The sequence below is a fragment of the Pelecanus crispus genome, chromosome 2, assembly GCF_030463565.1.
Source record: "Pelecanus crispus isolate bPelCri1 chromosome 2, bPelCri1.pri, whole genome shotgun sequence".
Lineage (NCBI taxonomy): Eukaryota > Metazoa > Chordata > Aves > Pelecaniformes > Pelecanidae > Pelecanus > Pelecanus crispus.
In genome coordinates, this window is record NC_134644.1 from 22,336,771 (window position 1) to 22,353,732 (window position 16,962).

At 37.1% G+C, this 16,962-nt stretch overlaps 1 protein-coding gene across 1 annotated transcript in view; it reads right to left on the reverse strand.

Annotated features, from left to right (window-relative positions):
- Positions 1-15,250: 15,250 nt before the first annotated feature.
- Positions 15,251-16,962, reverse strand: part of MALRD1 (MAM and LDL receptor class A domain containing 1) — a 285,717-nt gene continuing 284,005 nt past the window's right edge. Inside the window, exons 39-40 of the mRNA XM_075728156.1 lie at positions 16,125-16,181; positions 15,251-15,379 (exon numbers count right to left, since the gene is read on the reverse strand). Of these exons, the coding sequence (XP_075584271.1) occupies positions 15,251-15,379; positions 16,125-16,181 (186 nt within the window). The remainder of the gene's footprint in view (positions 15,380-16,124; positions 16,182-16,962) is intronic.

Sequence of the window (16,962 nt, forward strand, 5' to 3'; positions counted from 1 at the left end):
TTTGGTGCATTTTATACAATAAGTTGAATTAACCCTGCATAGTAAGGCACTCTGCACATCCAGTCTTTGTTAATGGGAAGGTTATAGTCAATTATACATTGTGTTGTCTGGATTTGCATTTCTAGATGGCAGCATCCATCCAGATAGTGGCATAGGCTACTTGTTGTTTATTCTAGCAAGACAGACACCTGCACCTTTAATCTTCAAAGCTTTTTTTTTTTTGTCATTTATTACTACTAAGCTAAATCTGTTCAGTTGTATCTGTTGATGTTGTTAGCTGAGGACAGCAGTTTTATAAACTGTGAGAACCAAGGGGAAGTGGTCTTTTACTGGTTTGTGGTCTTCAGCAGGCACTGGGCTCAAAGGATCTGGAGCAAAGCACTGTGGTCACTGCTTCACCATGTAGCATGTACGGCCCCTAGCACATTGTCAGCTCCATCAGGACCCAATAGCACTTGAAAAGACTGTATTTTCCATGAGAGAAAAAGCTTGTCAATCACTAGCCTGGAAGAGGGGGTGCCCTGATTCAACTCCTTGCCCCCAGCATATTTATTCTGTGGGCTTGGGCAAACCCCTGTGGTGCAGACTCATGAGCAGTGTCCCAGTGGAGCAGGGTACGCAAGGAGTGAGGCACTGCTCTGGGGACGGTGCAGGGGAAGTCACCAACCAAATTTCTCTATAAAGTAAACAAAGTAAGCTAGGTGCAGTGGAAGATGCTTCCCACTAGGTAGCACACTCAGGAGAAACAATCAAGCCAGCTGCTGAGAAATCCGGAGAAGAAAGGGGCACCTCCCTTCTGAGAGCTCTCCAATGCTTGGCCACATACCTACCCACAAACCCAAATGGTAAAATTGGTGTTCATAGCATGGAAGTCCCTTCCTAGAGCTGATTTTGGATAACAAGCTGTCCTGGTTTCGGCTGGGATAGAGTTAATTTTCTTCCTAGCAGCAGGCATAGTGCTGTGTTTTGGATTTAGTAGGAGAAGAATGTTGATAACACGCTGATGTTTTTAGTTGTTGCTAAGTACTGCTTATGCTAGTCAAGGACTTTTCAGCTTCCCATGCTCTGCCAGGCACACAAGAAACTGGGAGGGGGCACAGCCAGAATAGTTGATCCAAACTGCCCAAAGGGCTATTCCATACCATATGACGCCATGCTCAGTATATAAACTGGGGGGGGGTTGGCCGGGGGGCAGCGATCGCTGCTTGGGAACTGTCTGGGTATCGGTCGGCGGGTGGTGAGCAATTGCATTGTGCATCACTTGCTTTGTATATTATTATTGTTATTATCATTATTATACTGTTACTATTAGCATTACTGTTTTACTTTATTTCAATTATTAAACTGTTCTTATCTCAACCCAGGAGTGTTTCTCACTGTTACTCCTCCAATTCCCTCCCCCATCCCATTGGGGCAGGGGGAGTGAGTGAGCGGCTGCGTGGTGCTTAGTTGCTGGCTGGGGCTAAACCACGACACAAGCTCATTCCCTTCAAATCTGTGATGAGGACCAGGTTGTGGAGTCTTGTTCCGGCTCCTGAGAACACATGCATTTTCTTTCAAGGAATCAGTAATGAAAATAAATGAAGCCTAAGAACCAGAAATCAAGGCCCTTATGCAAAGATCTGCTTCTGTGGCAATGAATCTTGCATTCACTCTAAAAATGTGTGTTTGCGAGATAATTTGTGGAGAGTTGTCTATAGCTTGCCCTTGCCTATGTACTTTTCTGAAAAATTGTAGATATGGGTATGACGGCTATTTTATTTTCCCTCTCACTCCTTCTCACTAGGTAAATAACAATCTAAGAATCCATATTGCACTATTCTGAGATAAGTGCACTAATTACCAGGTAACTGTCTTGCCCATATTTGTGAACATATGTATTACCGCATATTTGACCCTCATACAAGAGGATATTCAGCATGCTCTGGTCACCACGCTGGTGCAGGGAGACTTTGTGAATTAAGCAGGAGACTAAAGTTGTCACAGGTCTCAGGCAGGATATTTGGCTTTGCTTGCTTGAATAAAGTTATCTGAATCCTCACGTTGCACTGCATACACCTAAATCCTTGCAGCTGGAGAGGGGAGGGAAATCCAAACCTTGGACTCTGCCTCAGGTCACACATTTAAACTGAGACTCAGCTACTGACTGCCTACCACACAGTTTCGTTAGAGAGGGACTGTTTAATAAGGACAAAGAAGCTTTTGGATATTCTGGTGATAGGGGCCATGAAAGTTCTTTAAACAGTTATGACATGTTTAAAAGTTAACACAGAATATCTGACTATTTTTACCAAACTCCCTTACCGAGAGCCTGTAGCAGAGTGCAGGGATTAAAGTGTGTTATTCAGGGAAAGTCTCTGTATGGTCAGGTCCAGTAATTATTAATTCTCATTTCCATCTCTAAAACTAAAAAGACTTAGCACAAATGTAATATTGTTTTCAAAACTGAAGAAGATTTAGCTTCTTTGGTAGTTGGACATTTATCTTCCTTGCTAGTTAAACAGCATCTCATTTGTTTTTGGTGAGTAGGATGGGAGACAACCATGGATCATCTAGTAACTGTAGCTGTTTGGGACCTGCTCTCATTGCCCTCTCCACGCTGGGCTTGTGCTGAGCAGCAGCCCCACGTAAGCACCCTACTTCTTCCTCCTGCAGGATCAGAGGCTCAATGGTTTGATGGATGCAGCTCTGGGGCTATGTTGAGGGCAGAGATCTCTCTGTATGAGCGCAAGGGATGGTTATGGGGAATGAAAAGAGGTAGAAGAGGCCAGTGGGGGTGCAAGAAGAGTCCTTTAGAGAAGCTGGAGAGCTGCACTTGTGGTGTTAGTTTTCACAAGGCATGCTGGGACACAACAACTCAGGTAGTCCATGCTGACTCCCACATGCGAGGTGCACACGGAATGCACACCAAATGATAGGGAGATGCTGGCTGAAGAGAGGAGATTTAGGTGTGTGAGATGTATGAAGGTGAGGGTAACTGTTACGGAAAAGGAAGAAAACTTCTCTGTCTTGAAACATTTAAGAACTGCTGCTTTACCTGCTCAGACCTTTAGTGCTTAAGGCACTTAAGAAGTAAATCACAGCAATGAAATTTAAGCATGTATTCCGGTAAAGCTTAAGCAAGTACTTTCAGCAGATGTTTAAAAGTTAAATGTGTACTTAAAAACTTCACTCAGTTTTCCCCTTGAATGGAAATAGCCTAAATTGTGTCATTTACTGTAGTTACGTGTCTTGCTTCATAACTAAAACTTAACTTGTGCTTCCCACCATTTTATGGATATTAAAAAGAAGCTGACAGGCAATCTAACTTTTAGGGTATTTAGTTAGACTAACCAATATTTATCTATTACTGCTTAGAAAGAGCTAATTTCATATAAGAACAGTTCAGAATTTTGTGCTTCTGAGCACATACATTAATATTTTGACACTCTCATTACATAACACCTTTTGATACAAAATTAGTCGCACCTAAGAGTATCCATGATCATCAATACTGTGTAATCGTCAAGTAGGATATGATGTATTTTCTAAACAGAGTTTTTGACAACTTAATGATGACCCTAATTACAGAAAAAACTATGGCCATGCTTGTCCTAAACCATCTGTATAACCTTGATTTTGACGGGACTGCTTTGGGATTACTGACGTGTTTAAAATGAAGCATGAGCTATATACTTTGTTGGAATGTGATTGAGTGAAGGCTTGATAATACAATACATTGGCATCTTTGTGTTAGTTTCAGAGCTAGTATACATATTCTTTTTTGATCAATCACAAATATGTTGTGCAGAAGTACACTACAAACTGGGTGATTGAACATGTAATTACACTTTGCCCATAACTTCAGGATCCATGTCTATTGTTTTTTAAGGGCTACCATTAGTGTTTAACAGCAACAATGTGCAGTGTTACTTTCCATTGAAAAAATATATAGAAAATATTATGTCATAACAAAAAGATTAATGGAAATTAACTTTAAATAAATATTAGCCAAAATGAATATTTCTTTTCATTAGACTACCCCTTAAAATTACATTTAACACCCCCTGAAATATAATGGAAAATACATATTTTTGTAAAATGTTTATATATAATACATAAGATGTATACATAAAAACAAGAACAGAAGATAATTATATGTTATGCATGTATGAAAATTAAAATTGGCTCCTTCACAATTTGGATTCTGAGGACATTGCTAAAGGGAAGAATTTCACAAGGTGCTGTTAAACATATACATATAGAATATATCTTATTAAGTTTCACTACTTAAATTTTGCTACTGGACAAGGTGTCTTTAGCATTAGTGGGGTCTTTTTCCTCCTTTTTAAATTTAATCATGATCGTTAAGGTTAAAAGTTCCCAATGTGCAATACACTCTCCTTCTGCATAGCTCAGATCAAATATTTTGGGCATTTCCTTTGGGCAGTTTGCCATTGTTCTATTGGATTGGAAGTTACAGCAATTTGACTGGTATGTCTATTAATCTGTTTTTTCCCTCAGCTATTGAAAGCAAGTATTGTTGTGTCTGTACTGCAGCTGAAATGATTTTGCAATTGAAAACTTGCACATTTGCTTTCTGCTTACACAATGATCTATTTTGATACACAGTTCTGTTGACTGCTGCATAAAGTAGCAAGTGCTATCACCAAAATAAAGTACAGCTTTACTAGAATAGCAGTACTTCTTTGTTACATAGAAAAGGCTGTCTGTGTGATTTACAGTGCTGGCAGTGTATTAAATGTGTCACGTGGGTGTCAGAGAAGGACAAAATATCTTCTTCTGATATACATGCTCCTCCTGTAAGTCTGGTTTTGGTCCTACATGATGTATTTACTATTTTAACATAATGTAACTGGAAAAGTGGTGTGATGCACTTTTGTGGTGCACTGCAATTCTGTAGTTAATAATTTCATAATATAAAATAGACATACCAGTATGCACTCAGTATTCACATATTGTTAAGGTCAGAATGTGTCATGAAACTTGAAGCCAAGTAGAGAAAAAAGGTTAAATGAAAAAGAATTTCTCTTAAGTGGACTATTTCTTCTTTTTTTTTCAAATGTTTCTTAAGGAATTTGCGTTTACTAGTTAAAACACTCATTGAACAAATTTTTATGTAATGTAGTATTGTAGATCTGCTGGCCCAAAGGGCATACTTTCACATAGATTAGGCCATTTTAAAACATTAAAGCCAAAACCAAAACAATCTATCCCCATTCCTGTCTCTGCAAACCATGTCTCTCCCAACAGAAACCAAGCAACCAACCAGTCTTATTTTGCCGGCTACATTTCTCCACAAAGTCACCTGAGGCTCTCCAATGGCAACTCCACTTGACATCTCTATCTATCTCTATCTCTATCTCTATCTCTATCTCTATCTCTATCTCTATCTCTATCTCTATCTCTATCTCTATCTCTATCTATCTCTATCTCTATCTCTATCTCTATCTATCTCTCTCTATCTCTATCTCTATCTCTATCTCTATCTCTATCTCTATCTCTATCTCTATCTCTATCTCTATCTCTATCTCTATCTCTACCTATATCTATATCTACATCTATCTATATCTATATCTATATCTATATCTATATCTATATCTATATCTATATCTATATCTATCCATATCTATATCTATATAATCTATATCTATATCTATATCTATATCTATATATCTATATCTATATCTGTATCTATATATGTCTACCTCCAAAAGAGAGTGAATTGGGACATTTCTGATGCTCAGAATGAGTAAACTACACACTGCAGAGATCCTTGTTATTTTTGCCCATGTGAACTAAGACCTTTTTATTCAGGAAAGAATAATCTGCTAAGTGTACCATTTTGGACATGGTACATCTTTTCTTCCTAAATTAAAACTTACGGAGGGTTTGAGTGTACCCAGTTAAAAAACAACCAAACAAACAGAAAATAACCCCCCTCCATCTTTTGTGGTTCTAAAGAAGATACCACTTTGATATGCCATATTGATAGATTATTAACATGCTTGTAAAAAGTACTCAGAACTGCAAATTTTTCACTCCATTATGTTCTTACCATTGGACAAAGAAAAGGCCTATAATTAATAATCATGGTACCTGAACACCAAGCATGCATTCAGCTTTGTGGAAAGACTATGTAAAAATGTCACCATTGGCAGTGTTTCTTAGTGTGTCACTTTGCCAGCACTTCCAGCACTGCTCGTTTTGTGCCATTCTCCAGGTTTGTCCTTTTTCCCCATGTTTTACCAGATGCCATACTGCTGGTGGTACCAAGTCTTTCAATGGGACTCAGAGTCTTCGAACATCACTAGATGACATTGAAGCCTAAGATTTTCTATGACTAGAGGAGATAAAAATTATACCTAATTCTGTTAACTAGGCATGGCTGGTTTATAGGCAACTGTTCCTAGTCTCTGGGGCAGAGCAAAATGCTAAGGTAACCGGTAGAAATCGAAGTGATAGATGAGCTTCAGAACCATGTCCCATGAAAGGCAAAAGTAGTGTATTGCTCATATTGCAAATTCAAATTGAAACAACAAAAACTGCACAACAATCTTGTCTTTTTGTTATACTGTTACTTTGCTTTGTGGTGCATCAGATAGAAGAGCAATATTTGTCTGAAATGAACACTCTGCCTCTGCCACGTGCCTTGCATTCCTTCCTGGGGCTGTACCCTCTCAAACATCAGCCAGTGCACAGCACTCATTGCACTTATGGTGTCACCAGATAGCATAGGGTAATGGAGAAGAACAATAATTCTTCAAATGTCTGTGACAGTATGTTTTAGGTATACTTCCTACAACACAGTTTTGAACCATCTGAAAATGATTTGATCTAATGATGCAAGTCTCTCATGAGAAATGACAACAGGACAAGGATAAAGCAAAACATAAATGATTATTTAAAACATTGAAACCAAGGTACCTGAAGTTAGGACTTTCAATCCAATTTTTGGCTGTTAAATAAGAGTTTCCTCATGTGTCTGGAATTTCTTGAGGTCCCAGGACTGCGGTTCCCAATTGGCTTCAGTAAGATTTATAGGCAATTGAAACTCTTGAAAATCAGATGACATTATTCATGATAATCAATGTAGTAGTGCCTGAGGACCAAGAAAGCCTTGAGGAATTTGCAATCCAATATGTAAGTCAGAGACAGTATAGAGGATAAGTATAACTTAACCAGTGTGATTGAAACAAATGGCGTATTTGTTCAAAAGTCCATTTCCCATTCATGTAGGACAGAGAATTAGTGAAGGGTTGAATGATAAGTGAAAGATGATAGGAAAGAAGAGGATAAAAAGGCAGATATGAAGATTGAAAGGCTGAAAAAGATGGAAAGATTGAAAATTGAAATAAACAGCTCCTTGGCACAGGAAAAGTCCAGCCAAAAGCATAGACAGTTGTATGAAGGCGCAGCAGTCCAGAGATGTATGTGTGTTGCTTGCCTTTCCTCACGGCAGCTAGCATATGTATATGTATATAGATATATGATTAATTCATGTCAGGTTAAAGAGTATAATCTTAACTTATTATTATAAAAATTAACTTATTTTAAAATAACACATATGTGCAACTTGATTAATCAGTACCATGGTAAAAGAAATCAAAGCTATCCGTGTGACCCCTTTAGTGAGATATTTTATATTTTCTCTTGTAAGACTCTATGTAAATAATCATATTTGCAAATTATCTTTTCAATTTGAGCTAAAAAGTTGTACATCAGACTGAGATCTCTATATGGTATCCACTGGGTACCACTTATGTTTTAGTTTCATTTCCAGAGAGCTTTGAAGGAGTGTATGAGGTGGTGAGTGAGTTTAATTGCTGTTTATAGGAGGATGACAAGCTAAATATAAGGAGTGAGCCCACATGTCTCTACTTAGAGGCAACATTTTGTGCAGCATCTTTCTACTGAAGATTTTTTCAGGAATTCCCACCATTATTGCAAACTACAATTTTTGGTCTGAATTGTTTTGTGTTGTTTTTTTTTTTTTTAATTTTAAATCTTCCAGTTAAATGCCTTAAGAATTTTCTTAGGATAATTTGCAGTGAATTTAAAGAAGGAGCATGTTATTCTTTGATCTTTATCTATAAGCAGGAAATGGACCACAAACAGGATACAAATACGAAAATAGAAAAAATTGATCCCTAGATACCTTAGTATGTTGAATATTTACTGAGGTTAATTTTCTCCCTTGCCTCTCACCATTCGACCCCATACATATTCCAAGACAGTTTTGTTGCAGTTGAACTGAATAGGGTTTCCCATGTATCTATTTTTTGGTAGAAAAGTTAAAGTGAAATACAAAGCCAAACAAACAGGAAAATAATCCAAGAGTAAATCCAAATGTATCAATGCTGCCTTTCAAAACTGTCACCTGTGAGAAACAGATCTTAAAGAGAAGGTTCACAAAGATAGTAAAATAGGCAGATTTTAGAGTCATTTGAAGTAGCAGATGAAGTGTTGCTAAAATGCAGCAACAACACTCCTTTCAAAGTCACCTTGATTGGTTAACACACACAAAGGAATATTAAGAGTTATCAGAACTTTTCAACTAGAGCATCCTTTGGCCACTGAATTTTCTCAAGGGTGTCCGGAGAAACCATCTGCAGACTAAGACAGCTAAACAGAAATGACAGAGTAATTGAATCCTTTTTATCTTCCAGATACTCTAGATTGGTGTAGGAGTAGATATCTAGGTGTATATTCATAGGAGTATATTCTTTTATCCTTTTGAATTGGTTTGTGTCAGTAGCAATTTTGCATATAAGCTTAGGGCAGAGCATAACCCTGAGAGTCCTACTTACCTCCTTGAGTTAATTTATTACATGATTAATCATGTTGTTACAATGCATACAGCCCCTTTTTACAAAAAGAAGCAAATAATTATTAATTCCCTGACAACACTTTACATGAATCATGTTGAATACTTTAACTTCTAAGGTAGCTGTAATACACAGTTTCACTGCAGACGAATTGTAATGTAGTGCTTATTAATGTCCACTTCTAGCTAACATGTCCTTGTGAATACCAAATAGATTGCTAATGGTAATACTCTTGACATAGCATGTTTCTAAACTAACTATATGTTAGTGCTCAGTCCATTATATTCTAAGCCTTAGGTACCAAAATCGTAATAATGTTGACTAAAGCTTTATAAATTCACGTACCATATCTATCGTAAAACACTTATCACAGAATGATACTGTTTTATGACCTGCATTAAGTGGTTGAAAAAAAGAAAAATGAGTGAGTTGAAGAGGTGGGACTCAAAGACTAAAATGAAGAACAAAATGAAAACAGCTTTCTTTTGAGAAAAAAAAAAAAAGGATTACTTATAATTACCTTCAAATTATTTAGACTTAGCATCCCAAACTTCCAAAATATGTAGAAAATATTAAAGCACTAGATGATCACTTTGTTTTGTTGTTGTTTTCCATAGCTGTATGCTAATCATTGTGCTGAGTGCAAACTGACTTTTTCCTCCTGTTATGATCAATCAAAGTCTTTGTTCTGGGAATGATCACATAATTACACAGAAGATTAAAGAATTCCCATGAAAAAATTGCGCTCATTTCTCCGTGTTAAACCCATTTAACCTAGCTGAGAGTGCCTTGCTGACTTGCCTCGGAGATTCAAATTTTCATTGGAAAAGTAGAATACCCACCCTCCCCTGTAGTTGATAATTTTTTCTGGCTTCTTCCGGTTGCCTAAACATTTCACTGAACTTGACCAGCTCTTCTCCAAAGCATAATAATTTGACATTGTTCATGTCATGGTTTAACTCTAGCCAGCAACTAAGCACCACACAGCCGCTTGCTCTCTCCCCCTGCCCCAGTGGGATGAGGGAGAGAATCAGAAGAGTAAAAGTGAGAAAACCCGTGGGTTGAGATAAGAACAGTTTAATAATTGAAATAAAGTAAAATAGTAGTAGTAATAATAACAATATTATAATAATAATAATAATATACCGAGCAAGTGGTGCACAATGCAATTGCTCACTACCCTCTGACAGATGCCCAGCCAGTCCCCGAGCAGTGATTGCTGCCCCCTGGCCAACTCCCCCCAGTTTATATACTGAGCATGACGCCATACGGTATGGAATAGCCCTTCAGCCAGTTTGGGTCAACCATCCTGGCTTTGCCCCCTCCCAGCTTCTTGTGCACCTGGCAGAGCATGGGAAGCTGAAAAAGTCCTTGACTAGTGTCAGCACTACTTAGCAACAACTAAAACATCAGTGTGTTATCAGCATTACTCTCATACTAAATGCAAAACACAGCACTGTGCCAGCTACTAGGAAGAAAATTAATTCTATCCCAGCCGAAACTGGGACAGTTCATAAATAAAAGGACAAATGAACTCCTTTTATGAAGAAATGGTCAAAACAAGAGATACACATTTAAAAATTCATTGAACTATCAGAATGGAAATTTCTTTCTGGTAGTTGGAACCAATGTTGGGAGACATATTTTAGCTTGTGATCCATGGAAGGCCAGAGGACTGCAAGAAGTTCATTGTCACATCAGAAGCTACTCTAGTTCAGCTACTACACCCCATTCTCACCACTTGAACACTCAGGTCAAGCTTTATGTCATTGGATCCTCTTCTAGGCTGAACACTATGTTGCTCTTTGGCCATATTAAGATGAGAGCAAAAAAATGTGGTTTTATAATAGAACAGTAAATATGCTGTAAATTCCTCGTGTGATTAAGGTTATGTTTTGATCTATTCTCTTCCCCCCACCTCTAAGATTCACCTTCAGTATCTGCATAAAAGTAAAATGCAAACCCTGCAAGACTAATATGCTCTAGAGTGTACCATATCTTAATTGTCATGTAGTAAATATCCTGTAGAAAAGCACACCTATTTTTTTTTTTTGAGCATGGAATACGTCCCTAAGAATGATTATAGCTGCAGATGGTGAACTTGGTTGGCATTTTTGAAGATCTGTTGTTGGCTGCTGAAGGAACATGCACATTATGGCCACCCTTCTGGTCAGCTGCATACCTGCTTTCAAATAATAAGGGGCTACAATATAAGAGCTACAGGCAATGAGGTGGTAATAGCGTAGGAACAATTTGGAATGATGTTACTACACATGCTTTTAGTACTGTCTTTCCTTCCTTTTGCTGCATTTTATGCTTCTTTGTCCCCACACAGTGGAGAACAATTTCCTATTCACAAACTTAGTAACTGACTGGTACCTTGGAAAATAAATGACTGTTTTTAAGTACTTAGCAGAGAAGAATTCTGTGGCATGTCAGGTGCCTGACTTCTCACATGCTGTGATCTACATGGAGCAATACAGCCCTCAATAGATTTTTCTACTTAGATGTTTGTGAACTTCAATTTTTGTTAACTTATATATGTATTCTCCCCACCTACTTCTCCCTCTCCTCTCCCACACAAACTGAAAATGAAAGACAGAAGATGTCAGGTTTTGATAGATGCATTATTGCATGTTATATGTACACATTTATCTCTTTTTGTCTGATTTGTACAAACAGAGAGAGGTCTGGAAAATGTCTATGTATAAGAGAGCATTTGTATATGTACTTGTAAGGAGGATTATCCAATGAGAATTTCCATATCACATACACACATTAAGGAAATTTGGAGTTAATTAAGTAAGATAGTATGAATGGGATTCATATTATTAAATCTGGACATCTCCATTGCAGACATCATGTCTAGACTGTTTTTACAGTCAAGGAAACAAGCACCTGGACTACATCCATGGGGATCTCAGTGGTAACGGCCAGCAGATGCAGGAATATATGGAGAAATGGGGCAGCAGTACAAAGCACTGGTACAGCTGCAAAATGCAACCAATGAGCCCAAAGGGAAGCTCTCAGAAAGGCCTGAGCCCCCCAGTATTTGCAAAGAGGAGGGTGTGCAGCCATATGTTGTACATAAAGATTTTTAAACAGAAGATAAGATCATTCTCCCCTTCCCCACCTCTTCCAAAATGACAGAGTAGTGGCCAACGATGTGGAGGCAAGTATTGGAACAAACTGGAAACACAATGACCCTTTCTAAGATAAGGATCTGGCTATCTGTGTGTGAAATGTGGTTGTTGATATGTATTGTAACTATGTTTTATTTTGAAAAACAGATTAGCCAAAAGCAAGGGACTTGCTTGCTTACACTCTTTATGATTGTGAGATTTTAGGAGCTGAACAACTATGAAAAGAGGATATTCACCACAATGCAGGTGGTATGAGGTTTTGTTAAAAGTTTTGTCTTTTAATTTATTTCTTCTGTTACCTTGGATCATTAATGTACAAACGTGTTTAAACCAGACTAAGTACAGTATTCATCATCTGTATGGAGTATGCATTTTCTAATTTATTCCAAAAAAACTGGCCACTTGGAAACAATTCATTTTTACTACTTAGAATTTATGACAATAATAGCGTGAGCTTACAGAGGATATTTAGTCAAGGGCTATTATTAATTGGGAGAAGTAAGAAACCTATGTAGAAAGATTTAAACAATATTTTTTCCTGGCATATTCTTTAGGATTTGAAATTGAAATTGTGGCAAGGATGACCAAAACCATGAATTCTACTGCTCTGGTTCAAAGTAAAATCTGAAAAGTTTAAAAAAAAAAGAAATAAAAAGTGAAGTTTGAATTTTAAACCTTTCATTCTGGGCCTGTTGTTAGTCAGCTGTTAGCATAAGAAAATAACCATACAGTAAATACAAGTGAATCTACAGATTCACCAAGAACTAATTCACTATTTGGTGAAACAAGAATAGTAAAAAATGACTGGAGTTCAGGAAGATGAAAAATCTGAAATTTAACACTTTGTTAAAAATATTCTATCAATTATAAAAATGGAAAATTATTTTTGTGAAAGACCTACCTTGCTTCAGAGATAATCCAGACGCGTCCCAGTTATCTCAGGAAATAGCTACTGATGAGAAATATGATATTCTTTGAGTTCTTTTACAATAATTCTTTATAATCATATGTTTCTATTTAGGATGTTAAAATATGAGTACCGTTAATAGTAAAATAAATATATTTTGTTTCATAAGGGAGAATGTGATAAAATTCCACCATTATTAATTTTATCCTTTTTTGTTATTGCAATTTTTTACAGATATAGATAGTGTGACATAATTCTTGGAGATTTAAGGACTACAGCATAAGTGCATTTTAGTATTTAATGAAATTCTGAAAGCAGTGCTCAGTCTACTGCAGAATAAATGAGAACCTGACTACATGGGCTTGATCTTGTAGGAATGTTCAATGCCTGTTTCTAATGTGGAGATCAATCATCTCACACAGATGTATCAAAATATCAGAGTTCAGAAGCTGGAGGCAGTTGGCACTTTGATGGATCAAGTGTATTCTCTGTGTCTCAACTTAACAAGTAAAAGTACAGTACAGAAATTCTATGTTTCTGTCTTACTAATCTTGTTTCAGAAAGAAAACAGCATGCGTGATCCCCTTGTCACAGTTCCTTATTTAAAACCTCCATGAATAACATTCGGTAGATGCGTCATTAAGGCAGGTGTGTGTATGAAAGACGTGAAGCTCCAGGAGGCTTCATTAAAGTAGCAGTAGGGCAGGAGACAGCCATACAAATTTAGGGTACGGAGGAGGAGAAGTTGCAGTGTGAGTTTGTTACCTGTGCTGCCAACCAGCCAAACGTAGAGCAGCTGATTAGCATGTACGTAGCCCTGGGCCAGACAGCAATTGATGATGCTTTTCTGGTTTGTAGTCAGGACACATGAGAGAAACAAGCTCAAGAGACAAAGTTTTTCGGTGGGCTATGGAGCTTGGGGAAGAACTGAGGATTACAGAAGAGAGGGGAAAGCAAAATAGGAGGTTTTACAATGCAGCAGAGAGGCACTTATGAGGATATTGCTGGAAAGGTATGGAGAGAACGATGGACAAACATCTATGGGAATCATGCCTTGTTACTTCTGCGACCCATGAAACGACGTGTCAGTCAGATAAGAAAACCTAAGTCAAAAAGTAGTTCTGTGGCCCCAGGTAGAGAGCTATGGACTACTGTTAGGCTATTAAGAAAAAGTGAAAGAAAATCAAAAGAAAAGAAAACTAAACAAAACCCCAAACAAGCAGTCCCGTGCATGAAGGAATGAAGCCAGGCTTCAATGTGCTTTTCTGCCTGGAGTCTCGGAAGTCTGATAAATGTCAAGCATTTCAGCTTTCTCTGAATGAAGGTATTAACAGAGATACTGTCTACGCTCCAGATGTCTGTTTTTATGAAATTTGAAGGAGTTCAGTATCTTTGAAACTTACCAATGGGTTTAAGATTGAGTAGGCTGTAGAAATACAGTTAGAGAGGAAAACACAAGCACAGCAGGAACACTTAAGCCTTCAAGCTAAAAATAGGCACCAAAGATGACATATTGTCAGGTTATTTAAAGTATAAACGCTATTATAAGCTATGCCTGGTATCACAGAGGATGACACTCAAAATCAGGAGGCAATCCAGAATTCCCCCCAGCATTTTTCTCATGTAGGCATGGGACAACATAAGTTTCAGCTGTGTGGGAGGCCAACCTATTCAGGAGAAATATGGTTTCCTGAACATGCTAGTTTCCACCCTCTGTCAACCACTAAGCTAAATATATCAGTAGTACTGTGGTAAACACTGTAGAGCTGACCAGAAGGGAATTTGGTCAGATATGGCTACCATGGTTAATAATAAACTTATTTTTTAAAAAATAAGTGTACATACCGGTATGTCACATTGATGAATCACATACTGAGCTGATATGCAAATCCATGATTCATGACCATCTTTGATTTAGCTCGATATGTTTCTAATTATACAAAGACTTTTCTTTTGCTTCTGCCCCTTGGAACACTAAAATAGCCATTTAAAATCGCTTTCTAATGCAAAATTACAGAAATATTTAAGTCATCATTTCTCAAATAATAGACATAAAATTATGATTCCCAAACCTCAAGAATCTGGATTTGATTAAACATTTTATTAACATACTGAAATTTGAACTGTACAAATGTAAAATGAATTCATAGTTATAGTTACTAATTTCTTTCTGCACCAAAAGAAGTTGCAGAAGACTGTCTCTCTCTATATATTTTACTTATGTATGGATTCCATTTTTAATATAAAGTTACATTCTGAATGTAATTCTTTTAATGAAAGAGTTATTCTGTGAAGAGTTATTCATTCATATTGCAAACGCTACAGTATCATGACAGACTTTCAGATTGTAGAACAAATCTTCAGGCAAAGAGTTACAAGCAATATTGATCCTGTTTTATGTCTATTTTCAAGGAACTGCATAATTTCTCCATGTCTTCTGATGTTTCACCATAGAGAGGATTTGGAAAAGAAGAAGTATTCACATCTTCATTAAATGGATACTAAAAGAAAAAAACATAGAATAAAATTTAAAAACCAAGTCATTCAATTAATTTGTTAGAATGGATATATAAATGGCTGTAGATTCATTACAGAAGTAACATATGATGTCAAGTTCAAAGAAAATTATAAAATGTCTAAATTTTTTAGACCAGATTTTCAGCTGATAAAAATTAACATAGCTCCACCAAAACCATTATCTGCCACATACCACAATGCCATGATCAAGTCATTTAACCTTCTTCTGCATCTGTTCCCACCTTTGTTTTAACTGTCTCCAGAGCTCTTGCTCTAACACACATATAGTAGTATTTTGGGAGAGTCTGTGTGCAATACTGTAATTGCAGTGAGTCACTAATTTTGGTACCTGGTATTGTAATTTAAATGACCAGTTCTAATTTTCTTGAATGAGGAATGTATGAGAAAAGAGATAACATGAACCCTTCAGGTAAGGACTTCCGTAGTTCTAAACATTTTCTTCAGCACCTGCCTTACTGGAAAGTGTTGAATTACTGTATGTTGTAACAAGTAGCTATGGTGAGCAACATTAATGAAATTGCTGTTATGAGGTCCTTGTCAGCCAATCCAACCCTGGTCAGCTTTCTCATTTTCCCAGAGGTGCTAACATTATGAGTACCAATATACCATTGACTTTAAGTGACTTTTTTTCCCTTTCCTCTATTAAACAATTTTATTTAATAACGTAACACATATCTTACTTTATAAGAAAAATGTGTTATTACATACCTCATGCCATGGAGAAACACTGATTTGAACAGCAGGTGAGGTGGCATACACAGGAGACTATAAAAAGAAAAACAATGGCTTCAGAGTATATTTAGTGAGCTGCAAATAATATTCTGAAAATATCCTTCCATGTGGCTGTCTGAATAACAAACTCTATGGATCCAAAACTACGAGGCAATATTATAGGCAAGTGTGTGGCAATGCTAGGCCCACATGGCTTCAGTGTTCAGAAAGGTCTGGGGAGAATTGCTCTTTCTTTACGAAACTTAAGAGATGCTGCATGCGTGTAACTTGTGAGTATTCAGCTGGAGATAAGAAGTGTTGCTCGTGTTTTACCATAAGTTTTGGTTGGTGATACAGTATTCAGATTTAAGCCTCATCAGACTCAGAGAAAATTCATAACTCTTGTTTTCCCTTTTAAAGGAAAAATTACTGAAAACACGTATTTTCCTGACCTTAAAGAAAACAGAGGAAAATGTGGTACAGCACTGGACTTCAATCACAGTGCCTGGGGCTGTCTTCTATGAAAATGTCTCTCCTGACACTGTACTTCTGTTTTTCAACTTGCTATTAAATGAAGCCTGTCAGGAATCTATTTTAACTAAAACAAAAATGTCCTGATAAATTGGACATGATTGTGATGGGAATGTTTCCAACTTGGAGCTCTCACAAACCCCAACCTGTAAGTAAATTAATTTGATCTAACATCTCTAAAATCAGGTGTAAGGAACCTTTCATAGAAAGTAAATGGCATGTCATAGTTAATCCTATTCAAAGCTGCAGTGGAATCTTATATTACTCACCGTGGAAAGGACAAGAAAGCTTTATTTTCTATTTT